The sequence below is a fragment of the Epinephelus moara genome, chromosome 1 (assembly GCF_006386435.1).
Source record: "Epinephelus moara isolate mb chromosome 1, YSFRI_EMoa_1.0, whole genome shotgun sequence".
Lineage (NCBI taxonomy): Eukaryota > Metazoa > Chordata > Actinopteri > Perciformes > Serranidae > Epinephelus > Epinephelus moara.
In genome coordinates, this window is record NC_065506.1 from 25,230,752 (window position 1) to 25,257,168 (window position 26,417).

At 40.2% G+C, this 26,417-nt stretch overlaps 2 protein-coding genes across 2 annotated transcripts; both read left to right on the forward strand.

Annotated features, from left to right (window-relative positions):
* Positions 1-2,874: 2,874 nt before the first annotated feature.
* Positions 2,875-13,404, forward strand: ctsba (cathepsin Ba). Its single transcript, XM_050045205.1, has 11 exons — positions 2,875-3,033; positions 6,801-6,928; positions 7,005-7,090; positions 7,307-7,421; positions 8,708-8,823; positions 9,413-9,498; positions 10,059-10,205; positions 10,526-10,642; positions 10,854-10,982; positions 12,221-12,302; positions 12,627-13,404. The coding sequence occupies exons 2-10, from the start codon at positions 6,806-6,808 to the stop codon at positions 12,292-12,294; spliced, it is 993 nt and encodes a 330-aa protein (XP_049901162.1). The 5' UTR covers positions 2,875-3,033; positions 6,801-6,805; the 3' UTR covers positions 12,295-12,302; positions 12,627-13,404.
* A 2,031-nt stretch (positions 13,405-15,435) lies between these two features.
* Positions 15,436-25,291, forward strand: adpgk2 (ADP-dependent glucokinase 2). Its single transcript, XM_050046605.1, has 7 exons — positions 15,436-15,673; positions 17,662-17,821; positions 20,081-20,271; positions 20,397-20,493; positions 20,718-20,854; positions 21,034-21,170; positions 22,518-25,291. The coding sequence occupies exons 1-7, from the start codon at positions 15,478-15,480 to the stop codon at positions 23,073-23,075; spliced, it is 1,476 nt and encodes a 491-aa protein (XP_049902562.1). The 5' UTR covers positions 15,436-15,477; the 3' UTR covers positions 23,076-25,291.
* Positions 25,292-26,417: the final 1,126 nt, after the last annotated feature.

Genomic DNA, 26,417 nt, shown 5'->3' on the forward strand with positions numbered 1-26,417 from the left:
TATTAAAATAATGAATGTCTTGAACCTTGAAACAACATTGGGTAATAAAGCAAAAATTACTTTAAGCCTCTTATTAGTGTAGTTATTACTGTGCTGTAATAAAATAATAAAAAAAAACAGCACAAGTCACATTAATTCAGTTCAACTTTATTCATCCCTGCAAGGAAATTGCAGTGGCTCACCACACAGGTCAACAAATACACCCACAATAAATACAAAGAAGAAACAAACAAACAAACAAACAAACAAACAAAAACATTGGTAATCACAGAGCTAAAATCAATAATAGACTTTAAGCTTTAAAACTATTTGTGCAATGGTAATATGTACATCATAAATGAATAGAAATACACAAAAAAGTAATGACAAAGAGTAATGAAGTTTTACAAAAGCCTTAAAAAGGATTTATGAAGAATAGACAAGACATGTATATTTTATATTGCCAAGCAAAGCTGTAGTTACAAACCAATTTCCACACAGTTGACCAACTTCATTAAGTTAAATAATAGTTTAACTGAGTTTAAAGAAGAGTGTGATTTTGGTTTGACTTTAGTTCACCTGGTTAAATAGGACAGTGTTGTTGATCACTCATGCTTTGCTTTAAAAGGAGGATCAGCTGTTATGTAACTGTCTTGGTAAGACAATGATTAAAGCTGGTGTGCTGTGCTTACAGTATTTTCCCCATCTCATCATTTTGAAAGTCAGATGACAGACTCAGAGAAGGAAGAGAAAGCAGCTAGGTGATCAGCATTTTCCCTGTGGTCAGTGATCCACAGCATGATACAGCACTAAAACACTTGTCACCATCATTCACAGATCACAAGCTACTTCTCAGAAGAACACAATGAAAAATAAAGGTCAGAGATAAACTAAAAATGGTCAGATGTCACCGTGCATTGCTGTGCATGCATTATCAAAATATAGCCCTCAGCATTATTTATTTATTTTATTTTACCTTTTCTTTACTAGGAAGTTCCATCAAGATCAAAAATCTTTGTTCAAAGTTCTCCCACAAAACACAACCAATAGACGTGCAGATTATAAGACAGTGGGCCCCTGGGCACAGACAAGCAGAGGGACCCTTCCCTTAGGAAGAAATTACATTTCATTTTTACAGTTTTGATCACAGCACTAACTTGAAAGTGACTGAGTTGCACAGGGGCAGTGCTGCCTTTCCTGATGATGATGGGAGTGAGAAGAAAGACATCAGAGCAATACAGACAGCAGACTTTGATTTGAATTATCTGGAATCACTTATCCTTGTCCGGTACATCCCTGACAGGCTGCTTAACTATCACAGGGCTGACACACAGAGACAGGCAATCATTCATGCTCACATTCACAGTCAACAGTTAACCTAACCTACTGTGAGGAAGCTGGAGAACATGCAAATTCCACACAGAGCACCCAGAACCGTCTTGCTGGAAGGTGAAAGCACTAACCACTTCACCACTGTTCCACCATGGGCGTATGAGACAATGGGCCCCTGGGCCCAGACATGCAGAAGGCCCCACCACCTCTCCTACACAGCAGCAAGACACACAGACTCTATAGATAGCCTCTGTTTTTGATAATGTTTTTTGTCACTGTGTAGTCCTTACATATCTCTCTGTGATTATGTGTCTCTTTGTGGTCATTCTTTGTCCAATAGTTGCCCAATAGACCAATAGTTGCTTTGCAACTCTATGTAGCCATTCTAAGTTCCTTTATGATCATTTCTAATGTTTTTGTAGTTGCTTTGCATCTCTGTAGTCATTTTGTGTCTCTTTGTAATCATTTAATCATTTTGTGGTTCTTCGTAGATATTTGTGTCTCTTAGTTATTGTAAGTCTCGTTGTGGTCATTTTGTGTTTCTTTGTGGTCATTTTAGTCTCATTGTAGTAATTTTGTGTCTCATTGTAATCAATTTATGTTCCTTTGCAGTCATTGTGAGCCTTGTTGTAGTCATTTTGTGTGTCATTGCAGTCATTGTGAGCCTTGTTGTAGTCATTTTGTGTCTCTTTGTGGTCATTTTGTGTCTCTTTGTAGTCCTTTTGCGCATATTTGTAGTCATTTTGTGTGTCTTTATGGTCATTTTGTGTCTCTTTGTAGTCCTTTTGTGTATAATTGTAGTCATTTTGTGTCTCTTTGCAGTTACTTTGTGTCTCTTTGTAGTCGTTACATATCTGTCTGTAATTAAGAGTAATTTTTTGTCTACCGTAGTTGCTCTGCAACTCTTTGTAGCCATTCTATATTCCTTTGAGGTTGTTGTCATGTTGAATCTTGTCATAGTCGTGTTGCGTCTCTTTTTGATTGTTTTGCCCCTTTCTGTAATGGCTGAAGCTCTTTGTGTTCCTTTTCAGCTGTTTTGCATCTCTTTGTAGCTGTTTTATGTCTCTTTGTGTTGTATTTCCTGGTCAGTGCGTGTCTCTTCAAGTGAAATTTTGCAGGTGAAGGCTGTGGAGGGGCCCTGAAACTTCAGGCCCCTTAGCCTGTGCCCAGTAGGCCTGTTCAGTAATCCATCCATGTGTGCTATCATTATATCAAAGGTAATTTTTGATGATAATCATAAAATATAACTTAAAATGACAACAACAGTTACGTTGCAGTATTCTCATACAAAAATAAATAGCCTACCCCAAACATTTTGTTCTGTACATTGAGGACAAAGTGGTGATAGAGAGGGTGAGTTTAGCACCACCTAGTGTTCAGACTGAAGAGGTGGAGATCCACTACACCACACTCTGTCATTGTTAGTGTGTTTTTACTGGTTAAATCCAGATTCAGACGGCTGTCTGGCCTTAAAGACCACATTTATGATTGTATTAACCACCATACCCACAGACTGGACGAAAGAGTTTGTGGTGACGGTTAGGTTTCGTTACAGATCACATGAGCTGCATTCATGTGACCAGCTCACGTGCTCTCACACATAAATATGAGCGGAGGACCGTTTCTCAATCACACTGTTGATTAGTCCCGTGTAGAGACAGGAGGGGGAAACTGGAGCTGAAGATTTAAAGTTCACACCAACAGCTGACAAACAAGCCTCAGGTAAATGATTCTTTTTTGTCGCTTTGTCCTCAGTTTATCAGTTTCCGGTTATCAGACGTTAGTTAGAGAGTGTTTACACGGTGAGTTAGCAGTTAACAGCTAGCCTAGCTAAATCTGGCACACTTAACTCTAACGTTACACATAAACTAAAGGAAACACGTCAAACTGTGTGCTCAGTTAATGTTTTTGTACCGACTAATAATACAAAAAGCAGTTTAAGTCATTTTTGTTTTTATAGCTCAAACGGTGGTTGTTGTTACTGACTGTGACCCATTTCAGGCTTCATGGTCAGAGGTGATAAGATAAACGTTGGAAAGCAGTTGGAGCTGATTTGATAAGGACACAGATATGTGAAACCAGGTGTAGGCAGCACCTCAGTTAAAGTTAGAAAATAACCTAAAACCTGAAGTTAAAGTGAATATGAAACATAATACTGAACAATGATACAACAGAGAAATGGAAAGTGAAACTATCTTTTTTATGAGGGTGGGAGGCAGCCATTCTGTCCTTTGCTTTAACCAGACAAAGGAAAGGAGCTGGGACTTGTTTTATAGAGTTATAAACCTGTCTGTGATACTTCAGAGGGTCACAGCAGAGCTAAATGAGCTGTAACAGATTGGTGTAAAATCACTTTAGAGTCACTCCTACACCATTTCCAGTCCAGTTTGTGCAAAAGAAAGACAGAAAAATATGGAAAAGTGAAGCCTGTACATTTACAGTTATAGAGTAAATCAAGCATGGACTTCCTTCCTGTCAGCAGTTCTTCGGCAATGTGACAGGAATGAGGAAATTACTTGATTTACAGTCAATGATTGCAGATTGCAGACCGTGTGTGTCCTTGGTGATACATGTTTGCAGGCAAGATATAAAAGGTGTGTGTGTGTGGTACTTTCATGTTCTAGAAAGTCAATACTTGTTCAGTATCTTTTGGCAGTTTCCTCCAGGTCCTTGTGCTGGATACACAGACATAGCTTGAGAAGGAACATTACAGAACATTGTTTGCCCCACCTGCAGTTAAGCACTTTATTAAAAACTGGATTCTTGTTGTTTGGCAAACAAGGCTTGAGTTCTGCATCTTTCTCTTCAGGTAAAGCTGACTTATATGCATACTGATAGGCGTTGTCCTGTTTAGTGTAGATGTGAAAACATTAAGTATCCGAAGAGGAGACAAAGTAGCTCAACACAGTATTTGAAGGTCTCCTCCAGTTGAACTCAACCCACTGTTATAGGACTAAGGTGAACATCACTGGCTCTACTTAAAAATAAGGAGGTGATGGTAAAGTGGCTTTAAAGCTGACTCGTCTGTTTCCATCTCTATCTTAAATCTCCCACACAGGGGAACATATTACCAACCACTTAGCCTTCAAAAGTCCCTTGGTTAGCATCAGCTAGGCACCGAGCTAAATGCAGGGCTGTTTTGACATTTTGAAGATGCAAGAGTTTTGCTGAAGAAAGGCCTGACAGCCCTCCCACGCTATGACTCAGCAAGATAATGTAACCTCTGCAAGTCTTGCTCTGTGGTAACTGTATTGAAAGTAATTGACATGAGACTGATTCCTTTCAGGCAGGTCAGCAGGCTGAAGTGTCACTTCCCCAAACCACTTTGATATGACGACATTGTGTCAGCTACAAGGCTGTGTGTGCTTGTGTTTGTGGGATTGGTTAAACCACTTCTCTAAAAACTGAATAAACTTGTAATGAAATTTTTTTTTTTCTTGCAGCCTAAATGTGCACTTGTTTGCCTTGTATTTTTTAATTTTTATATGTTGCACATAGTTTACAGCTTGTACATCATGTAGCTGGTTCACAGTTATAGAGCATGGTCTAGAATAGAAAGAAATACCTGCCAAAACACCTTATAAACCACCTGTCCATGTTTAAACTTATATTATTATTATTGCAGACAGATAAACCAAGGACAATATGTAAACTGGGTGCTTTTTTGATGAAAGTTCTGCCCCTCTTTAAGTGACTCAAGTTTGTGCTAATGATCTATTCTGGTTGTTCACTTTTGTATTGATGTCTTGTTCTGTGTTTGTACCTCCATACCACAATTTGTGATCAGAGAAAACACATCTGAATATGAATCAGAAATCATATAAAGTTGTTTACAGCGCATGCAGTAGAATAAAAGCTAACCCATTCTCCCCCAACAGCTGGACAACCCATACAACCAACCTGTAACCACAACCTAGTAGTTGAGAATACAGTAATGACCAGCCAAGGACATCACTGTTCACTTTTCTTACAATATACAGAATATGACAGAACAGTTCTTTAAATTGTGTTATTAAAAAGTTGAGCGCTGGTTTAGATTTTTTTTTTTAATTAAAAGTGAGTGGAGTATGTTTAGTGTGATTTCATAAAACAGATGTCAGTGTATGAAGGGGAAATTTCTCCTCTTACTTCCCCTTGTTTACTTTTTGCTCATGACATTACCCTGGCCTCAGTCATGTGATATCAACTGATTTCAATGGAATTCATATTTTCTCCGCCCGTCACTCCCTCTGACAGTTTTCATTGGGTCCTCTTCTGCTTTCTCAGTCACAGAAACGGGACATGCCTTAACAGGTGTGGAGATTTTACAGGTGACTAACAAGACGGGCTCTTGTTCTCCAGAGCAGATTTGTTTGGCAATAAGCCACTGTACACAAGTCTAATGAGCTCCTACGCAGACCTGTGTAAAATTGTGTTTGGCAACAGTAGTCTTTCTTGAAACGCATAAAAATAGCAACAGAATCTTTTGAATGTTTATAAAGAAAAAGTCAACATTTCCTGTGTCTTTTCATCAAAAGGCTTTTGTTCTCCACTCCTGCTGTTCAGGTTTTAAGATTAGGTAACCTGTCGTCCTCTATGAGAGTTTGAAGCTGCATGCTGGTTCATCCTACAGATTTATGAAGAAGCACAGTGTCTGCACTGGTATTGATTTTACTGGACTTAGAGCGTCCTGCTTATCCTGAGCACAATCCATGCCTCTATTTAATAGGCTACATTATGGTCTCTAATGGGTCCCTGTCTGTAGCTGATATCAACTCTCACCAGTACATTTCATCTCTGATATGGTGTTCTCGTGTACCATCTGAGAGCGTGGGAGCATTTGAGGCTTGCTTTTACCTAAAACTGCATATTCTGCATCATGAGGAACTATTAGGAAACATTATTTTGTAAGCTTTTTAAATGGGAACTGAAACCCAGTCCATCTTGGATCGAAAGTCCGAAGTCATATTCTAGATTAAATCTAAGGTACTGGCTGAAATCATAGTACCCTTTGTTGTAGGTATGTGCCTGTTGATAGAGCGTGTTAAACCACTGGAAAGACCACTGGGCATGACTGAAGATAAGAGGTTTTCTCCACTTTGTGTATGCATGCTCCACTTGTAGTTGCAACCAGAGTGATGATGTCTAGTCAGCTATGAACATTTTCTTTTCAACACCTAGTTTCAGGACTCCGTGTCAGAAGTGTAGGCAAGTGTTTTTAAGCACATCTTTGCATTGCCTCAGGTTTGTATTGATTTATGAATGTGGAAGACGTAGCTTTCGTTGTGAGACATTGTTATCCAGTCAGTCTTCAGCACTTAAAGTTGAGGGAAATCGAAATACACATTTTGCCTGGAGTTGAAATAGTTGGTGTTTAATTTAGGGTTGCGTAATCGTGCTTAGGTTTAGTGATTGAATCAGAATTTATGCAATGAAACTACCATGGCTCATGTTTCATTTTCTAATGTGAATAACAAATACATTTCTCCTCTTCATTTTGTATTTTTCAGTCAAAATGTGGCGTGCAGCCCTCCTGTTATTGGCTGCCAGCTTGTCAGTGAGCCTGGCCAGACCCCACCTCAAACCACTGTCCGGTGACATGGTCAACTACATCAATAAGCTCAACACTACCTGGAGGGTGAGTTGTTGCTTTTGTCTTACAGTGGACTTTTGTGTGTGGTTCTATGTGACTAAATTTCTCTCCTCCCCTGCAGGCTGGTCACAACTTCAATAATGTCGACTACAGTTACGTCCAGAAACTCTGCGGCACGATGCTGAAGGGACCCAAACTGCCAGTCTTGTGAGTCTCACTCATGACACACCAGAAATGCACTTCAGATTAGTTTTCCATCATGCGTATAGAACAGTGAGAGTGAGTATATGCAGTGTTGCACATCCCCCTATTATACATGGACCGTATACATTTATATGTAGAAAAACATGCAGTGGTTTCAGTGTCCTGGATCAAGCCTTGTCAAGTTTAGGTAGTAATACTTGACTGTGTTTTCTGCTCTAGGGTTCAGTATTCTGGAGACATGAAGCTGCCTAAAAACTTTGACTCAAGAGAGCAGTGGCCCAACTGTCCCACTCTGAAGGAGATCAGAGACCAGGGCTCCTGTGGATCCTGCTGGGTGAGAGAAAAACTCACTGCTCAAAAGATGTGACCACATTTCACTGGGGTTGAGCATTAATATTTTAAGAAACAAATTATCTAGGGACTTTTGTTAATGATTGTGAATTTGATTGTGGTTAGTAATGTGTCACACATTCCGGGACTCGAAATATTGTGCATTTGCATGCTAAGTTTGAGCTGTGCATGTAATTCTCAGCTCTACATCCACCGGTGCACATGACTTACAGAAAATATGTTGTGCAGGGCTCTCAAGCAATGACCGTGAGACTCTCACAATTTATACTTTTCAAACACTCACCACATTTTCTCACATAGTGAAAAACAAATTTATAACATTGTGGCTCAAAAATTGGATGCAGACAGACAAGACAGAGCAGCAATGCAACAGCAGCACAGTGTAAAACCTTATTTTTGATGCGCATCAATTTGTGCTGTTACGGGACCAGTAAGGATACCGTAACTTTATCCTTACCCTAACTGGGAAAGATGAAGAAACACTGCAGCAATGAGTATTATATGTCATATACAATTATAAGTATTGTTGAATATGTGATTTCCTCAAAGAAATCCTAGTATGATAAAAACATTTCCATAATAGCTATGCTGAGTGCATTAGATTTCTGCTCAAAATGTTCCAGACTGTGACTATATAACCTTAAAGTATTATTACTGTACAACATAAAATTCAGTGATAGTGTAACACATTAAAAATGGCCACAATTTTAAACGCCCATAAATTCAATGCGTTGCTGTTCAGAGGTTTACTTACATTTGTAATGTAGTCTTGTTCTTGTTCAGGTTCAGTCTCTTTCATGACCCTGATTATGGCCATGTAAAATTTGAAGTAATGTTACTGTACAGTTATTGAGAAAATTAAAAGGAAAGTCAGCTCAAATGACATTGTAACAATCTGACAAGTTGCTCATTTCCGACTTGTCATTAAAAAGAAAATGTTGCAGCGGGTGATTTTTTTTTTTTTTTTTTTTTTTTTTGTGACAAAGGTGATGGCAAATAAATACACAAAAAATTGTTTTGGTGCAGGTAAAAAAAAAATTGATGAATTGACCCATGCTAAATATAGGTATTCACACTCACAACTGATAGTTTTAGTTAATTTTATTTACACTGTGCACCGCCCTAAATTACAAACGTGTTTCAAAGGGCTTTGCAGTCTGTACAGTAAACAACACCTTGTGTCCTTTTAACCCTCAGTTCAGATGAGGAAAAACTCACACTGAATTGTATTTATGTGTCTGAGGCATGTCTTGGTTCTTCTGCCCACAGGCGTTTGGTGCTGCAGAGGCCATCTCTGACCGTTTGTGTATCCACAGCAATGGCAAAGTCAGTGTGGAGATCTCCTCTGAGGATCTGCTGACCTGCTGTGACAGCTGTGGCATGGGGTGAGAGGCAGGAATGTGTGAAAATGTTGCTACTGTGTTGTGAACAAATTTCCCGAGTAGATGATTTCAGTGGACTATCAAGCAGAGCTCAGTAGTAAACTGCACGGTTTCAAGTTTGAATAACTGAGTATTTAATGTGAGGAGAAAATGAATTGGCTCCAAAACAAGCTCTCCAGTGAATGATCTGATAAGAACATAGACTGATAATTTACAGGAATGTACCGAACCAATACAGAGAATTAGCATCTGCGCCAAAACTGAAATTATTAAGCAGATCAGGTATCAGCTGTGACATGACTGATCCACAGGAAATACAGTCGTCTCAATGTAACCTTACGTAAAGATGAGTGAGATCCACACAGAGAGGTAAACTAATTTGAAAGTGCGAATGAATGAGTTCTTGATATCAGTTGATACAGCACTAAGAAGTGGGATTCAGAGTTGCTATTGGAAAAGGAAAAAGTTGTATCAGTGCCTCCCTGATGATGCACAGTGTGACCTTGTGGAGTTGAAGGCAGGGAGTGTGTAGTGGTTGTCTGTAAAAGTGGAAAACAAATTAACTTTCCTTGTTTTCTGTCTGTCTTTTTAGATGTAACGGTGGCTACCCTTCAGCTGCCTGGGACTTCTGGACTAATGCGGGACTGGTCTCTGGTGGTCTCTATGACTCTCACATTGGTGAGTTTTGTGTGTGGCACTCCCACTGTGATTCACATGTGTGGTATCTACAGTTCTGAGACCTCGTTTTTAAAACAGTGCATCAGAACCATACTAAAAGGGCATGTGCAGACAAAATCCATGTACCCAATCACGACAATCAGTGGTAGTCATACCCTGGGATGTTATTTGGAGATTAAAGTTTGATAGGTGAACACAAAAAAAGTTTTGTAATGGCGATCTTGGCCTGCATTATGATTAGGACTCATATTGAGGATATGAGGATAAAGTGGATCTACAAGTAGCGTGATATTAAGTTAAATTAAATATGTGAAAGCCAGCCTTTATTTTTACAATCTGGCGTACACCACCTCACCCTCTGTGACGCCATTTCCTCTGTCTCCAAAATGTTCATACACATGGGTCAGAGATCCCGTACGGGTGTGCACATTCTCCTATCAAGGTTATTTTTATATACATCACATCTTTTACGTGGGAAGTGGTATACGACTCTTAAAGGCCTCATTTTGTGGCATATTCTAATGAGACCCCTGACCTTTTTTTACTCTTTGTGTCTCCAGGTTGTCGGCCCTACACCATACCTCCCTGTGAACATCATGTGAATGGCACCAGACCCCCCTGCACTGGGGAGGGTGGAGACACACCCCAATGCGTCCTGCAGTGTGAACCTGGATACACACCTAGCTACAAAGCAGACAAGCACTATGGTAAGACAGCAGAAAAAAACTACTTCCATAAATGAGCTCTGTAGGAGTTAGTGTAAGTCCAGACCTCACCTGCAGCTGTGCCCGGGAACTTCCCAAACACAGCATAATCCTGCAGAGAATATATTTTAGTTTATTTAGAATTCCTGTCACTCAACCAGTTATAGTCTTAGGTTTTATTAAATCTAGAATCATACATAGTATTTGTTAGATCTTTGATAAAGTCTAATTGTTTCATCTATTTATCAAGTCATGTGCCATAAGAACAGTGTTTATGTCTCACACACACACAGCACAGGGTCCTAAAACAAAGTGTGTTGCAGGTAAAACGTCCTACAGTGTGCTGTCAGATGAGGAGCAGATCCAGAGTGAGATATACAAGAACGGTCCAGTAGAGGGAGCCTTCACCGTCTATGAAGACTTCTTGCTGTACAAGACTGGTAAGCACTCGAGCACCATCAACAGACAAATGTAGCATGAACACGTGGAATACTGAGCACTTGTACACTCACAACCTGTTGAGCACAGGGTGAACTCTGACTGCACGTTTTGCTCAGTGGTTCTGTAAAATGTTGTTTCTGGCAGTCTCTTGAACTCAAACTCTTGCTGACCCTCCCCTCTATTGCCTTGTTTTATTTTTCTTGTCTCCAGGTGTGTATCAGCACATGACTGGGTCTGCTGTTGGTGGCCATGCCATCAAGGTCCTGGGCTGGGGTGAGGAGGGTGGTGTTCCCTACTGGCTCTGTGCCAACTCCTGGAACACTGACTGGGGTGATAACGGTGAGCAGAGGCACACATTTTACCACTTATGATCCTTTTAACTAACATTCAAACAACGATAAATGTTAGCTCTCCTGTTTACATTTATTAAGGAAATGGAATATTAGAAACCCTTCAGTGTAAAACAGTCTAATACAACACACTGAAGCCTCGAATGAACACGTTGTTCAGTCAACATCCTGATTATGTCACAAACTTTTCATACCTATTCAAAACCTGGATTCCCATGCACATTTTAGCTGAGACTATTTTTTCATAGTGGTATTGTGGAGTTGAATGAGATTATATAAATACTTGTCGTCAACAAGTTAAATACCAGTAAATCAACTAGTCCATCATGCTTTGCTATGTAAAACTCCTTGTACTGTATATACTTGACAGCTGCTATGAATATGAGACCCAAATGCACATGCCATATGTTCTCACACTTAAAGCTACAGTTGGTAACATTTATAAGTTATAACTGTCTCTGTATTTACACAGCACTAAATGAGACTGATAATATGTGAAAGAAAATTATACTCCTCTGCCTACTCTATTGCCTTGTAACATTTCTAATGGCCTTATTGCACATGATCGATACAACCAATCAAAGCCGAGGAGTTTCAAAAGCAGCTGTCACAGTTCATGACCTGCTGTCAGACTGTCAAACTAGGCAGTGCTGATCAAATGTGAATCAAGATTGTGTTACTGCATTGTGTATTTCTCACCTCCAAATGTTTTCAGAAACATATTTCAGTGTACTGTTTAGCTGTAAAATGAGAGTTTGTGACCTGGCCACAATGTTGAAACCAGTTGGTAACAGTTAAATGTATACTAGAATGTGTTTGCGAAAACATTTTAGGAGAGAAATGGACAACGCAGTAACAAAATCTTGATTCATATTTAATCAGCACTGCCTGTGTGACAACTTGACCACAGTTCAAGGAGTGATTGACATGACTCTGCAGCTGCATTAGGGTCTTGACTGCGACTGGTGCTGTAGTCTGATTCTAGCGAATACCATTTTAGTCAGTAGGAAGAACAGGAGGGACATGATTATTTTCACAGACTGTTTCATGGTCTTCTCTCAGAATGTAGTGACAGTATGGCACAAAGTTATTTTCATAAATGTTACCAACTGCATTTTTAAGATATGAAGATATTTTATACTTCCAAACAGACAATGACTGGTGTTGGGTCAAAGCTATTCTCTTTCAGTTTGTTAAACTGCCCTCTGGTTTGTCTCTGGTCTTCAGGTTTCTTTAAGATCCTGCGTGGATCAGATCACTGTGGTATTGAGTCTGAGATTGTGGCAGGGATTCCCAAATAAGCTCAAAGGTAAGACAACAAAACAACTTGTAATGGCAATATAAATTATTGACATCAAACAAATCTGTGTTTACTGTGTCCCTGTAAAGTATAACACTGCTATTCTGTTGTAACCTCCCAAATGTAATGTCATAAACCAAACTAGAGTGCATATACTTGTATTTGTGGACAATCCACATGGCTTTGAATTAACTGTCGGCTAAGTACCACCATAGTAGCTTCCATTTCAAGTCTAAGAAGCGGTTGTCTTTTTTTTTTTTGTAAATCTTCAACAAAAGTTGGATTTAACATGAACTTTAACATGAAGTCTGTGATTCTCTGTTTCTCTTGCAGGTTTTGAGCTGCGGTGACAATTACATAATCACTAGAGGGCGACACACTCAACTTGCCTGCTCAAGAACTCATTTAACAGCTTTTAGTCATTTTTTGTTCCAGCCCACTGATCATGTTGCACACATGGTGTGTGGTTTTCTTTTGACAGCAGACAGAAAAAACTCAAGAGCACCCTTCACCTCATTTAGGTGTATTAGCAGATAGTATGTCTGAGCACAAATCACCGTGGTTGGTTGAAGGTGTTTTTTTTTTTTTGGTGAATGATCTGTTGCAAGGTCTTGTTCCTTCACCTCTTAAAGCGGGGTCAATCAAAAGGTTGCACAGGAGGAAAAAAAATGTTTTTAAGACATGCATGCGCATTTCATTTTATCTGAGTTGATTTGAAGCAAACTGTCACTGCTGAATTTCATTTGGTCCCCTGTCCTCACCTCCCTTTTCTGCACTGGTGGAAAGTGTGGGCCTTGTTTTTAGTAATACAGCCCATTATTGAAAGACATTGAAAGACTCTGCCCAGTGCAGCACAGGACAGTTTGTCTGAATGTGTCTAATTTTTAATGGTCACAGCTTTCATATTTGATGTTTTCATTATTGCTCAGTGCCACTCTATGATGTCAGGATGTACTCATTGTAATTGTTGTCTGTTAGTGTTTTTCAATTTCGAGTGTCAGATTAGAAATGAAGGTTTTTTTAAATTTGTTATGACTGTCTGCCTGTATTAATCAAAATACTGACTGCAGCTTTTATGTTCTGAATAAATAAAATAGTATTTGGTTCCCAACATGGTTGTTACTCTTGAATGGGTGTGCAGGCATTTTAAATAAATTTGCATTTTATCTGACTGGTATGACTCCCCAAGAAAATGTGGGTCAGTGTGATAAGTACACGGAAACGTAGATGTGAGTCACAACTATTGTGATGAAAGTTGATAAAATTTGTTACAGGATTTTTCTGCATCTAAAATTTAAATCCAAAAGGAGTAATAAAAAGTAAGACTCCAACTTACAAACTCCAACAAGCAGTTAGCTTTCCTACCCTTTTTATATGTGCAAGACCAACTAGAAACCTTGGGTCTTATGCAAGACACTATATACAAACCCATTTTCTCTTACTTTTGTTAGTATCCACAATTTGCTCTTATTTTGTTAGTGCCCAATGATTTATGGGAGTCACTAATAATTTATTTTTCTCTTCTCTGAGAGAGAGAGCACTCTTACTGATAAGAATCATAAGGTACTAAGATAAGACAAAAACATCTAATTTCCAGTCCAGAAATGTGAGGACAATTAAAAACATGCATGAATGTGATATAAGAAAATTCAGATTACTATGTTTGAGAGAAATTGGATTAATACATTTCAAGGATAAAGAAATACTACTATACTTGGTCCATTGATCGCAGCTACTATCAGTTACTGTGCATCCCTCTGCTGACCTGTGATGGAATGTAACTAAGTCCATTTACTCAGAAAGTACTGAACTAAAATACAAGTGTGAGTATCTCAATCTCATGTCACCTCCTCTGCCTCACCACATTTTAGAGGTAATTATTATACATTTTAATCCACTAAAAGTATTTGATAACTTTAGTTTCTAGCTACTTTACAAGTTAAGATTTTTGTACATAAACCAAAAATATAATAAAAAAGTGCAGCTGAAAAGATAAGTCGATTGATTGGACAATTCAATGGCAACCATTTTGAGTCATTTTTCATGCAAAACCATTTTATGGTTCCAGCTTCTCAAACATGAGGATATGCTGCTTTTCCTTTGCAATAGTTAAATTGTTTTTAATTTATTAAATTTAAACTTATCTGTATGAGTACTTTTAATACTTAAATACATTTTCCTTACTTTTATTTAAGAAATATTTTCAGTCCAGGGCTTTTACTAGTAATAGAGTTTTGATAGTGTGGTATTAGTACTTTTAAAGTAAAGGATCAGACTATTTCCGCCACCACTGCTGCTGACATGGCACATGTTTTGCTATTGCTGAGTTTTTGATTTTGCTTTACTACTACCAGTACTGACACTGTGGAAAATCACATTAACTCTGTTTAAGTTTGTTTACAAGTCACCTCTGCTGAAGTTTTCCCTCCTACACCCTTTTTTTTTTTTGGGTGACATCTCTTCAATGCTGGGGTATGTACCTGAGTATTTACACACAACACCACACTTGCCCCTATACACTGTTTAGGGGGCATTACCTATGCTAATATGAGACCCATGATCAAGTGGGATTCTTCATTCAGCATATCTGGGTCAGAGCAGATTTGGATGGAGTTGACTTCTCTTAATTTTTTTCTCTTAACTAAAAATAAATAGAAGATAAAAGAGAAATTTAAGAGAATGTTTCTGCATGAGGCCCATTGTTTCTAGTTTCTGGACAAACTGCTGTGTTAATGATAAAAGTTTTTTGTCTTCACAGTTAAAATGTGTGCTCTTATTTTTGTCACTTCCGCCTTGTTGTCAGCAAAAACAAACACTCCCCCTTCGTAGTAGACTAAAGGTTGTTTGATTTGTGCACAGGCGTCCACCTGTTATCCAACATGTACAGCGGTGCTTGGGTTTACATAAAACACTTTGAAGAAGCCTCCTTTACAAGAATATAAAGAAAGTGGTTGTCTTAAGAGGCTGAAACTTGGTTAAAGTGGTTATGTTTTGAATCAACAGCTGAATAAATACCGGAATATAGCTGAATAGAATCCAGGATTCTGCTTTCAGTTACCGTACATCCGGGACACTCCGGCTCCTAAAACAAACAGACATCCCAAAGCACGGCGTTTTACTGGTCGGGCGGAAAGTGCTTATTCATTACTGACAGAGGGAGCCACGGCAGCGAGGACAGCGAGAGATGGAGAGAGGAGGCAGGGCTTCGTGGATGAAATATGGGCCTGTTGTGTCCCTGCTCGTGGTTCTTTTGGCCGTGTGGTTCCGGTCACCCCAGGATGCAGTGCTGGACGATCGGCTGGACACCGTCCTGTCCTCTCTGCTCCGGGCGGAGAGCAAAGTCGGCATCAATGGCGTCGCCAGACCCAAAGTAGCCATCGGTAAGTGCAAGTGGGGTGAGCTAGCTAACTTTGCCTAGCTTAACCTACATTTAGGAGCGTTTCTGGGTTAATAAATGATTCAGTCTGAGATGATTTTCATCCGTAATAACTGGCATTGAATCTAGAAATATGCTCCAGATGGAAAAATGCATGAAGTGCTCCGACTCGCTAACAAACAGTAGACTGAAGTTAATTGCTAACTGGAATTGGCTTAATTCGGTTAAATATAATTAAGTGGACTTTTAAAAGGCACAGTGACAACTTTATTTCTGTGAACTAACAATAACCTCAGTCAACTTTGCTATACCTTCCCCTTTTTCACTGAATATCAGGAGGTTTGTGAGTAAATGACTGACCAAGTAAAAGCAGTGCAGCGGAGCATGGAGAAATGTAAGAGGGAGGTCAATCAGGGGTGACTGTGAATGATTTGCACAGTCATCAGATCTCAGTCAGGAGTTAAGTTGTTAGCAGAGACCCTCCATCAACCAGCAGAGCACCACAGACAACCAGTGAAGGGCAAAGACTGCTGTAATGGAAGGGCAGGGTGGTGCTGATATTTGCACCATGAATATGGGTTAACTTTATTTAAGTAACTAATATCTCCCTTATGTCACTTGCACAGATGCTAGCCTCAGTGTGACATATCTATTGTAACATGTGGATGCATGGTATTGGATTTTCACCGATATCCAAAATACTGATGTAGATATATCCCCTTTTATCCCTACCTAATTTGACTCATCATCAAGTCTCTTCTGTAGTGGAATTAACATCATATTATGCATGCATACTCATATCATGATGGCCCTCCAGCAGATGAGGACATGAAATACTATGCTGACAGCAATTTAATAACACCAGTGTGCCACAAGAGAAAAGCACAACTGGCAGTTTGTGGTCTCCGTCTTGCGTTGAAACTGTGGGCACCAAGGGGATTAGCAGTATTACAGGGTGGAATTTCTTATCTGATAAACTGCGTCAGACAGGTTTCAGCAAACAACATAATTAGCATCACTGACAGGTGTTTTGGCCCTCATGATCTAATCCTAAAATCTTGTCCTTTGAGCCTTTTTAGGAGCAACGCAACAAAGGTAGTCGCTCTATCTGTCCAACCTTTACCCAGTTAATCAACAGGCTCAGCCACGCGGTCAGACCTGTTGTATTGTTGTTGTTCAGCATCAGATATAATAAGATCACATGTCAGCCTTGTTATATAATATCATAATTTGATCTAATCCTTGTGTGTTGATATTAGGTGCTTCAGATGGTGAACTATAATTAAACACTACAATACAATGACAAACACTGGCCTGCTGACTCTCAGGCAAAAGCACCACTGCTGCTGATGATATCACCAAGTATACACATTAATTTTTCTCTTCTTTACAGTAAATTGTCAGAAGAAAATTGTAGATGGCTGCCTGAGAGCTTTGAAAAAGAAATTGCAAAAATAGCAGCTTGAAGTCAAGCTACTGTCAGACTAAGTTAAATATTCAAAACTAATTCAAATTTAAATTCAAATCTGCAACAAACACGCCTTTTGGCTTCTCTAACAGGTTGCCTACACAGGAAGGCCCTCGGGGCTTCTTGCAAAGCATGCTGACCTATGTTCAGACTTGAAGGAAAATGTTTGTAGATGAAAGCTATGTATTGATGATGTTTGGCCCTGCAGCTGAAACTCTATCGAGGTATCGGATCATTTGACCAGCCAGGGTGGCAGATAGATTACACTGCATGTTTCACAGCAGCTGCATGTTGTGTGGATTTCACTGTGCTAAGTTTACTAAAGCTGCACACCAGCATTGCCTTTCTCTTTGCTGTGTTTGTACTGTAAAATTTGACTGTAGTGTCTTTTCCCCCGGTGGCCATCTCTTCATCTTCTCCTCCTTGCTGGCCACAGATTTTAAGTCGTATACCTGCCTCTGGGCATGATTGTTTTCACATATTTATCTCTGTCTTCTCTCTCTGCCCCTCTCCCTCATCCACAGGTTTTGGAGGATGTGTTGACCTGATAGTGGACGGGGTATCGTTGCTTAATAAGATTGGCCTCCCACCCACAGACCAGCCCTTACATCATGACTACATAGAAAATGAAGTGCAGCTGGCCCAGAGCTTTGCCTATTTCTTTGCACCGGGAGCTGCTGCAGAGTAAGTGTTACGTGTGTGTGTGTTCGTGTGAGTAAGACTTGACTATTAGATAGTTGTGTTCTAGTTAATACATCCTGAATTCACAGTGCGGTTTTATAAATACATGCGTGAGTGAAAGAGTGCATATGCAAATACTTTATTATGTTTGTCTTTTCTGTGCTGTGACTGGTTCGAGGAGTCTTTCTGTGTATATGCAAGGTGTGTCAAAGTCAGTATTTCTTTTTATATGCAGGGTGTGTTCAAGTATGTTTTTGTGATTGAATAAGAGGGGAGACATAAAGTAGATAGTGTGCAAGTCTTGAGACCAACCACGAGCAAATTTTTCCCAGTTGCGCACCTAAGGCTATTGTGATCCTGGCTCAGTCCATCCCCTTACACGCTCTTTCTCACACACACATGGATTCCACCACGAATGTGTCACAAAATAAACAACCTAAGTGAAAACTTAGGGTTTTAAAAAAAAACAAAAAAAAAACCTTGATTTGGTTAGTGCTTATCTGTATTTTTCTATCTCTGTTGCTGTTCATCAGTTACTAATTCGTCTTCCCTCTCTTTTCATTCACCGGCGGCTGCTCTTGTTCTGGCTCTGGTGCCTGGCTCTGAGCCCTTGTTCTTTGTCTGGAACTAACACCTAAAGGCAGCATGCTTACAAAATCACCATGGACAGAAAGGGCAAGGGAATGTGTGTGAGAGACTGAAAAAGAAAAGCAAATGTTATCTAAAACTCTTAATTAGACATAGAAACCAGGTCTTTTTCAGCTCAGCATTTAGATTTATTGCTCTTGCGTCTTTCTCACCTGTTTTTTTTTTGGGGGGGGGGGGGGGGGGGGGATTTGGGTTTGTAAAAGCCATAATTCGGATGCACTTCAGCCAAAAAAAGATGAAAACTTAACAGCAAAGTGAGATGTGTGAAGAACAGAAGAAATTATTGGGTGTCTCTGCCAAAAGTAGCCCGGGTCAAACCATATATGTAATAAGTTTATTTTTCTCAGTGTGCTTTGCTTTCAATTCGGTTTCTCCTCCATTCCCGTCCAAGCTTATCCCATAAAATAGCATACCTTCCACAGGCCACGTGTACCGGGAGCCTTCCTGCGTAAAACTCTGGCTTCTTTTTATCTTTTTATCTACGGCTTCACTTGTAGAAGTACCAGACATTTTAGAAGACATTAGGTTGTCTTTTTTGGCCTTCCAACACCTCTACTTATGTACATTTCTTTCTTCCTTTTCTTTAGTTTTGTTCTTGCCTCCCACTTCCTTTCTCTTAAATTTTGACACCCTTGATATGCTTGACAAGTGAATTTTTTTCAGCAAACTCAGAGAAGAGAAACGCTCTGTTTAACAGTACTTCCGTCTAATATTTACAAAGAGACTGGCTGGACAAGTCTCTCGGGTTTAACTACAGTGGTTTATGCCTAGTTCAAACAACGCAACTTTAGCCCTGATTACCCTGCTTGCTGACAGTTTTTAGACCTCCCTAAAAAAAAAAAAAGCCCCAGATCAAAGGCAAATCAGTGTTGGCTTGTTGGTCGCGAATCGGCGCTCAAGCGCGATGTGTAAACTGTTCAAAGACATGAGCCTGATGAATCACAGACGCTGCCAGGGCTTCATATCTGGACAGTGCATGTACAAACAGAACTGGATACAGCAATGGAAGCAGGGCCCTGTTCATTCCTATGAAAGTTGCTCAGTGGTGCGTGAATCCCAAAAAGTTAAACTTCCTAGATATAAAGTTACCCAGATCTTCTGCATCATTGGGCACATAGAGCAAGTGCACTAGAGACCTAGCTAGTCGGTTTGTATCGTTTGTATGTATCCACTGACTTACAGCTGTCTCTTTCCCAATGTAAGTCTATGGGAAAAAGTGTTTTTGGAACCCATGGCATCACGTGACAGACCTGGGAGTTGTAGGAACATGGTTTGCCCACCATGTTTGTCCTGTTCAACACATACTCATCCTCCTTGTGAAAGATCTTCTTGTGTGTGACCCTTGTCATTGGTTGGTCACGTAGTGAAGGGAAAAAAAGACAACTTCAAGACTCTTGATTACAAGACAGCTATTGGTGTCATCTGAACAGTACAGCAATCTGATGACTTTGAAATTTATGTAGTATGAACTTAGCTTAAGGAAGTGAAAGGCACTGTGGCAGTACAAACTACAACAATATGACAAGACAAAAAGAAGGCATGTTTAGAGGAAAATGAAAACTGAGTTTTAACATAGTTTCACTATTTTTTTTTTTCTTTCTTTTTGTCTTGCAGGCGTTTCATGTTGAATGATACTCTATTCAGTGAACTGGTGGAAGCATCCCGTGACTTACCTGGAAACAGATGGGCAATAGGCGGCAACGCCCCTGCAATGGCTGGTCGCATGGCAACTGAAGGGTGTGATATATTGCTCGGGGGAAGTTTTAGCACCGATTATACAGATGTTCTGTCTGAGCACATTACAGGTACAAATACACACACAAGCACATACTGGCACATCCACCTCCAGCTCCTCTGCCTTCTATATATCTCCCCACCCCTGTCCTTGTCACCTCCATTCCCCTGTGCTAACCAATCTCTGTCTCTTCAGTGGCAGGTAACATAGTTGAAGAGCCAGACATTCATCTGATCCTGGAGTATCCAGCTGGGGCTAGCTGGGGTCAGTATACTGCTCGTAGAGCCAACAGGTAAGTGTTAATTGAGCATTTGGTAGATATTTTGAGAATCTTGACAGGGCAGTAAGGTTAACTGTCAGAGTGTGTGTGTGTGTGTGTGCTAGAGCCAGAGAGAAATTTTCCCATCATGCACAGTCAGCTGGATTTAATGAATGTTGTGAGTGATTAGAAGCACTGTGTGTGTACATACATGTTGTCATGGTATTTGTATCTGACTGGCTGACTTGGCTTTGTAGGTATATCATCCACAGTGATGACCATAACCCCTACCTGGACTCCATGGAGCACTTTGCTGAGAAACTTGAAGACTTTAAACCAGATCTGCTGGTGGTGGGTGGACTGCAAATGATGGATAACTTCCCCTTCCAGTCAGGTAAGAGGACACTGGTGACAACCTTGTTAGTAGTCGCTGATTTGGAACCTCTAGCAGCAGTGTTTGCTGCGTTGTGTCGCACAACTGAAATGTGATAGTGCTGAACATTTGTCAGTTGCGTCTACATTTTGTCTGAATTTCCTCTCTTCTCTTTCCACCTCTTCCTTTCATCATTAAAGGGGAGCGAGATGCTCTCCTCTCCCGCCTGGCCGACCTGCTGTCCTCGTCGTCTCCACAAATTGGAGTCCATTTCGAGATGGCCAGCTTTGTAGAAGAGAGTATAATGGAGGACCTACTTCACTACGTCATTCCACATGTATGTATGACTTAACAGTTACATCAGTCAACAAATTTAATCACATGCTAGGACAATTACACAAACACAGGAGTTAAAAAAACAAAATGTTCCTCCCAGAAAAATAGAGTGAAAAGGTACAAGATGTGTGACAAAGCATAGCAGGGAGATTGAAAGTAGATTTGTTTAGTTAAATGTGTTGAATGTAGTTCTGAACAAAACAGTGCATGACTGTGTTTGCCTTCCACAGTTTGAATAGTTTCTTTTTGTCACATCTGTTTTGTATCTACATGTTAAAACATGGAAGCTTCACACACATCCTCAACCCAGCAGCACAGAAGATCAATACAATCAATCTGCTGAATTGCAGGCTATGACATACAATGCAATAGCTTCCCATACTGAGTGTGCAAGGAAGCTGCACAGGTTATTACTTCTACAGCTGTGAAGCACAACATAAAGGGTCGCGCTTTTTAAATAACCTTAAGTTCTGTTGGCATTATATTGGGGTGTGTCTGTGTGTGTGTTTGCCAGCCGCTAGGTTGCTCACCTGGCAGCTACAACTCTTCCGCTAGTTTCTGCTTAGTCTTAGTTTTCTGCTCTTTACGCCATCATGGTCAGAGCTGGAGGACACATCACACAGGCGAGGCTTCTGCTGCCACGACNGGGTCGCGCTTTTTAAATAACCTTAAGTTCTGTTGGCATTATAATATATATATATATTTCTGCTTAGTCTTAGTTTTCTGCTCTTTACGCCATCATGGTCAGAGCTGGAGGACACATCACACAGGCGAGGCTTCTGCTGCCACGACTCGACAAGGTTTTACTCGAAACATTTCTTTTAACATGTTTTGCCTCCATGGCGAGCTGCTATCCATCTGTTTGTTTTGGATTAGCACTCATGCATCATTTCATGCTGCATTTCTGTTGGTTAGTTAGTTGATGCAGGTCTTGGCAGCAGTCACACTGTGAGATCATCACAAATTTCTGACACTGTCTGAATATTATCCCAGGCTGACTTTGATCGCAAAACTGTGACAATGGTCATCATTGAAACCTTTATCTGTGAGACATAGGACCACCATTTTAGGGCCATGACTGAAGATATCGTCACGTTTCATTCACGATGGTCATCTTTCGTCCGGGACAACCCAAAATCGCACAGTGTATACCAGGCTTTACACAGAGGTGTTTTAGAGATCAAACTGTAGCCTTTTTCAGAATAAACTACACTCGCCATATTGATCACAATGAAAGAATATGTTACTCAATACAGTTTTATTGCTTCTGTTTGTTTTTATGAAGATGCACAGCTCAGATAAAGGGATGTCCTTAGTTTAATTACTCTTCCTGATTCTTTTTTCTCAGGCGGACTCTTTAGGGATGAATGAACAGGAGCTTCCCAACCTGCTTAGTCTGCTCAAAGGCTCCAACATTAAAGTGCTGTCGGACCCAAACCCTCGTGTAGCCACTGTCCTCGACCAGATGAGGGAGGTCTATCGCATTTTAAACCAGCGCTACAGGGACGCCACTGCAGAAGATGACACATACAGTGCTAAAGCTAAGCCGCTGACTCGACTCCACGTCCACACTCTGGCCTTTCAGGCCATGATTGTGACCCACGGCTCCCAGTGGAAGAACACCATGTCAGCCACCGCCAAGGCCTCTCTCACAGCTAACCGCCACGTCTGTGGCTCCAATGACATTGACCTCAGCAAGGCACGGCTCATCATGGACGACTCCTTCTCTGTTAGCCGGCGGGAAGGCAGCCAGCGTATCCCTCTGCAGGAGACCCGGCCTGTCAGCTGCTGGGATGAGGACGACTACGAGATTTGCGTAGCACCAGTGCTGGTATGCACTGAGGTTTACCAAACTGCAGGTGGAGGGGATAATATCTCAGCTGCTGGCTTGGTGCTGCAGATCTAAAGAGGGACACTTAATGGTTTATCTGTGTCTAGTGCTCACTACATGTTCCTAAACAATGTGACTCTGGAAACACGATCTAGGTGTGATGCAGTGTGCCTCGCTACCGATTGTATCAGGCTAATGTTGTCGCCCTGGCACTTCATGGACCAGGTGGACCATAAGGAAAACTGATCATCAATGGTAGGAGTCAGGTGATGGGGGGCAGTGGTTATTAATCAGGTTACATCAGCAGGTTTTAAATATATGGGCTCAGACTTGATTTTTGAGGTAGATGCAGTAAAACACAGGTAAAGTCTATTGTAACCAGACTTCCTGCAGTTAATTCTCAGTTAGGTGTGCTTGTTTTTACATTGGGTTGGAGGGCTGAATCACTAATTTCATGCCTCTTTCTTTAATGCTGGTACATATAATAAAATGTATCTATGCAATCTCGACCTGATTGCAAAGCTCTTTTGCATCAATTTTTTTTAAATTTCTAGAACCAGACCATTGAAAGAGACACTGCCCTGATCTGTACTACTGTGATTTAACACAGTCGACATCTTTACCAAATCATTGTCACCCATCATCTGACTCCTGTTCTCCTCTACTTCTCCAAGGCCTTACAAGACTTGGCCTTCAGTCAGGATTAGATAAAGAGGGATGAGGTCTGGATAAGGTCCATTTGTACCAATTTTTTTTTAGGTTAGAAGCCGACAGAGCCGCACAACTTCAGCTGTATGATTAATTCTCTTTGTGTCTTTGTGACTCCACTATGCAGCAGCCTTATCCAGAGTTTTTTGTTAATTTTTTTGGAAGCATGTTTATCAGGTGCCACCTACTTAAATCTTAATTTTGAGTAACTATACAGGGCTAAGACCACCCCTGCCTTGCATATTCAACCTAAGGCTGAAAGGTAGTTAACATATCCGTTTTAAAAGGTCACATCTGAAGCCTTTTTTAATGCGACGGCTCTATCCTGCCTCTTCCCTCTCCTATCTCATTCTCAGAGGCAAAGACGGATTTTAAGTAGATAGCTAGTGAGATTATTGCCTCCATTCTTCCTAATGTGAAAAATGTGCATACTGGTTCAGGTGTGTTTGTTTTAAATTTGTCATTCCTCTGTGGGTCTGTTGCAGTGCAATAATGCAAAAACAATGTTAATGAGATCTCTGTCGGTAGCTGGATATGATGTCAAAAACTTCCTCTCTACCTCCATGCACTGTTTGTTTCTCCTCTTTTCCTCCTTTACTCGTCTCTGTGTTCCTTTGTCAAGCTTTATTATTATCTGTTGTATCTATTCTTGTGTTTTTATGGCTCTTTAAGGACCAAATAACCGGTGTGGACTGCCCATTGCTGCAAAGAAGTTACTGGCAGTCAGTTGTAATGTTCTCATGTGATATGGCTGCAAACAGTGGAACACAGTCTCATCACTAGTTTTAAGGGGAAGCTGTGGTGTTACTCACTATGAATCCCCTTCATCTGTGGAACACAAAGTAGATATCATACTTGAGTCTTGTTAGTGAAAATGGGGCCCTGCCTCTAATTGGCCATTACTCCCATTTTTCTCTTTTCAGGGTTTAAATCACCTTTGTTTGAAGCTTTATGGAAAATGTTTTTCTCACTATGTATGAAGCAAACATTCCACCCGAGAGCCAGCTTCAGTTATTTTTTCAATAGAACATACACGTATGTTTGACAAGTGCATTTTTTTTCTTGATTAGACATTTCAATTTCTTAAAACATGTTCTCCAAATCCCCTTTCCTCACAGGGACACAGGTATTAATGTTCATGAATCAACGTAACAAGTATGAACTAAGGAAATCCCTTTAAGTCTTTCCTCTGTGTATCGAGACTGTACTGATATAATAATGTTTGATTATGCTGGAGGTAAATGAGCCTTATTCTGTTTTGTCTTTTAGTGTTTAGTGAAAAGGGAGTGTTTAATACAAACTTTTTTCTATTACTGTAGACTTATGTTTTATTCTCTGATGTCTTTGTCTTACACAGTGTTTGTAAGACAAGAGCAACGGGTGATGTTTATACTGTGAAGTGAACTTCAGCATGCATTCATGGTCGGATAGAGAACTGCTTGTGTTTGCTGCCATATCATGTACTTATCTAAGATTTAGATAAATCATGTCATCCACGTTCCAAAGCTGTGTTTACCTGTTCCATGCATGTTTACTATTCAATGCAGAATCACCTAAGATAAAAAACTATGTTGATAAAGCAATCATTGCTTGGGGTCATTTATTGGTAAGTGTCACTGCTTTCATGGCTTCAAACTGCAGTTTTTAAGCTGATTCTTTGGACAAGTATGCGCTTTCTTGATTTAGTCCTCTGAACTCATTAATTCTTCAAGGTGAGTACTATGGCACACACATCATGGATTGTTTGTCACAGCAACATCATTCTGCCATGATGGATGTTGTTTCCTGCCTTCACACTCCCAACACATTTCATTTTTTATTTCCCCTTTTTGTCCGTTAGCTGCATGTACTGTCTTGTCTTGTAAATGAATAACCAAATTATGTCTCATTTTTGATTCCATCACTGGGCCCAGATATGATCAGCAAACGAGATGTATTCTCATTAGAGTTTCTCCGACGTCAGACGTCGGATTACTTTTAACTTTTCAGATTTTATATCGGCAAGCTTGTACTGCAGCTTAAGGAGGATTGGACTAATACTTTTAAATTTCATTAGGAGCTTATTTTATTACTGCTGCATGTAGTCTGTACAGTATCTGCAGGAGTCCTTGACTGACTTAAATTATTCTTAGTGATTTTGTTAAGAAATCAGCCCTCTGAGAAGTCCTGTTTCACTTGCACAATAGTACCCTACAGTTTTGTGATGTTTTCATTGGTTCAAACGCAGTGTCGAAGTACTTGAGATCAGTCTTGGTCTCAAGATGAGCTTCAAGACCACTCTTTGAAACTCGCAGTTTTGTCGTGGACTTGACCACATTTTTACTCGGTCTTGTCACAGTCAAAGAAAGACCATTACATTGATTCCACATTTTTTGTAAGTGTGTTGTGCAGTCTGGTTTTGGTCTCAACTTTGTCTTGTCCTGCCTTGGTCTTGGTCTTAACCCCTCAAAGTCTTGGTCTTGTCTCATTCATGATACACTCTGCCCTCGGTCAGGACTTGGTCTTGGTTTAGGTGGTCTTGACTACAACAGTGGTTCAACAGACAAAACTAAACTTAATTAAAGAAATTAATAGGTAGGTAAAGTAATTAGTAAGTAAGCCTCTGAGTAGACATCAGAGAGGGATCATAAATATAGCTAACAGCCACATGACCCTGATCTGCTTGGGTTTCTAATCTCAAATCTTCCGTACACAGGATTAAAAATGAAC

Excerpts from the sequence above, each read along its gene's own strand:
- adpgk2 (XM_050046605.1), top strand. The coding sequence starts at position 15,478 with ATGGAGAGAGGAGGCAGGGCTTCGTGGATGAAATATGGGCCTGTTGTG. Across the intron at positions 20,494-20,717 it reads ACTGCTCGTAGAGCCAACAG|GTATATCATCCACAGTGATG; the intron begins GTAAGTGTTAAT and ends TTGGCTTTGTAG. Across the intron at positions 21,171-22,517 it reads TTCACTACGTCATTCCACAT|GCGGACTCTTTAGGGATGAA; the intron begins GTATGTATGACT and ends CTTTTTTCTCAG.
- ctsba (XM_050045205.1), top strand. The coding sequence starts at position 6,806 with ATGTGGCGTGCAGCCCTCCTGTTATTGGCTGCCAGCTTGTCAGTGAGC. Across the intron at positions 7,091-7,306 it reads GGACCCAAACTGCCAGTCTT|GGTTCAGTATTCTGGAGACA; the intron begins GTGAGTCTCACT and ends TTTCTGCTCTAG. Across the intron at positions 10,983-12,220 it reads CACTGACTGGGGTGATAACG|GTTTCTTTAAGATCCTGCGT; the intron begins GTGAGCAGAGGC and ends TCTGGTCTTCAG.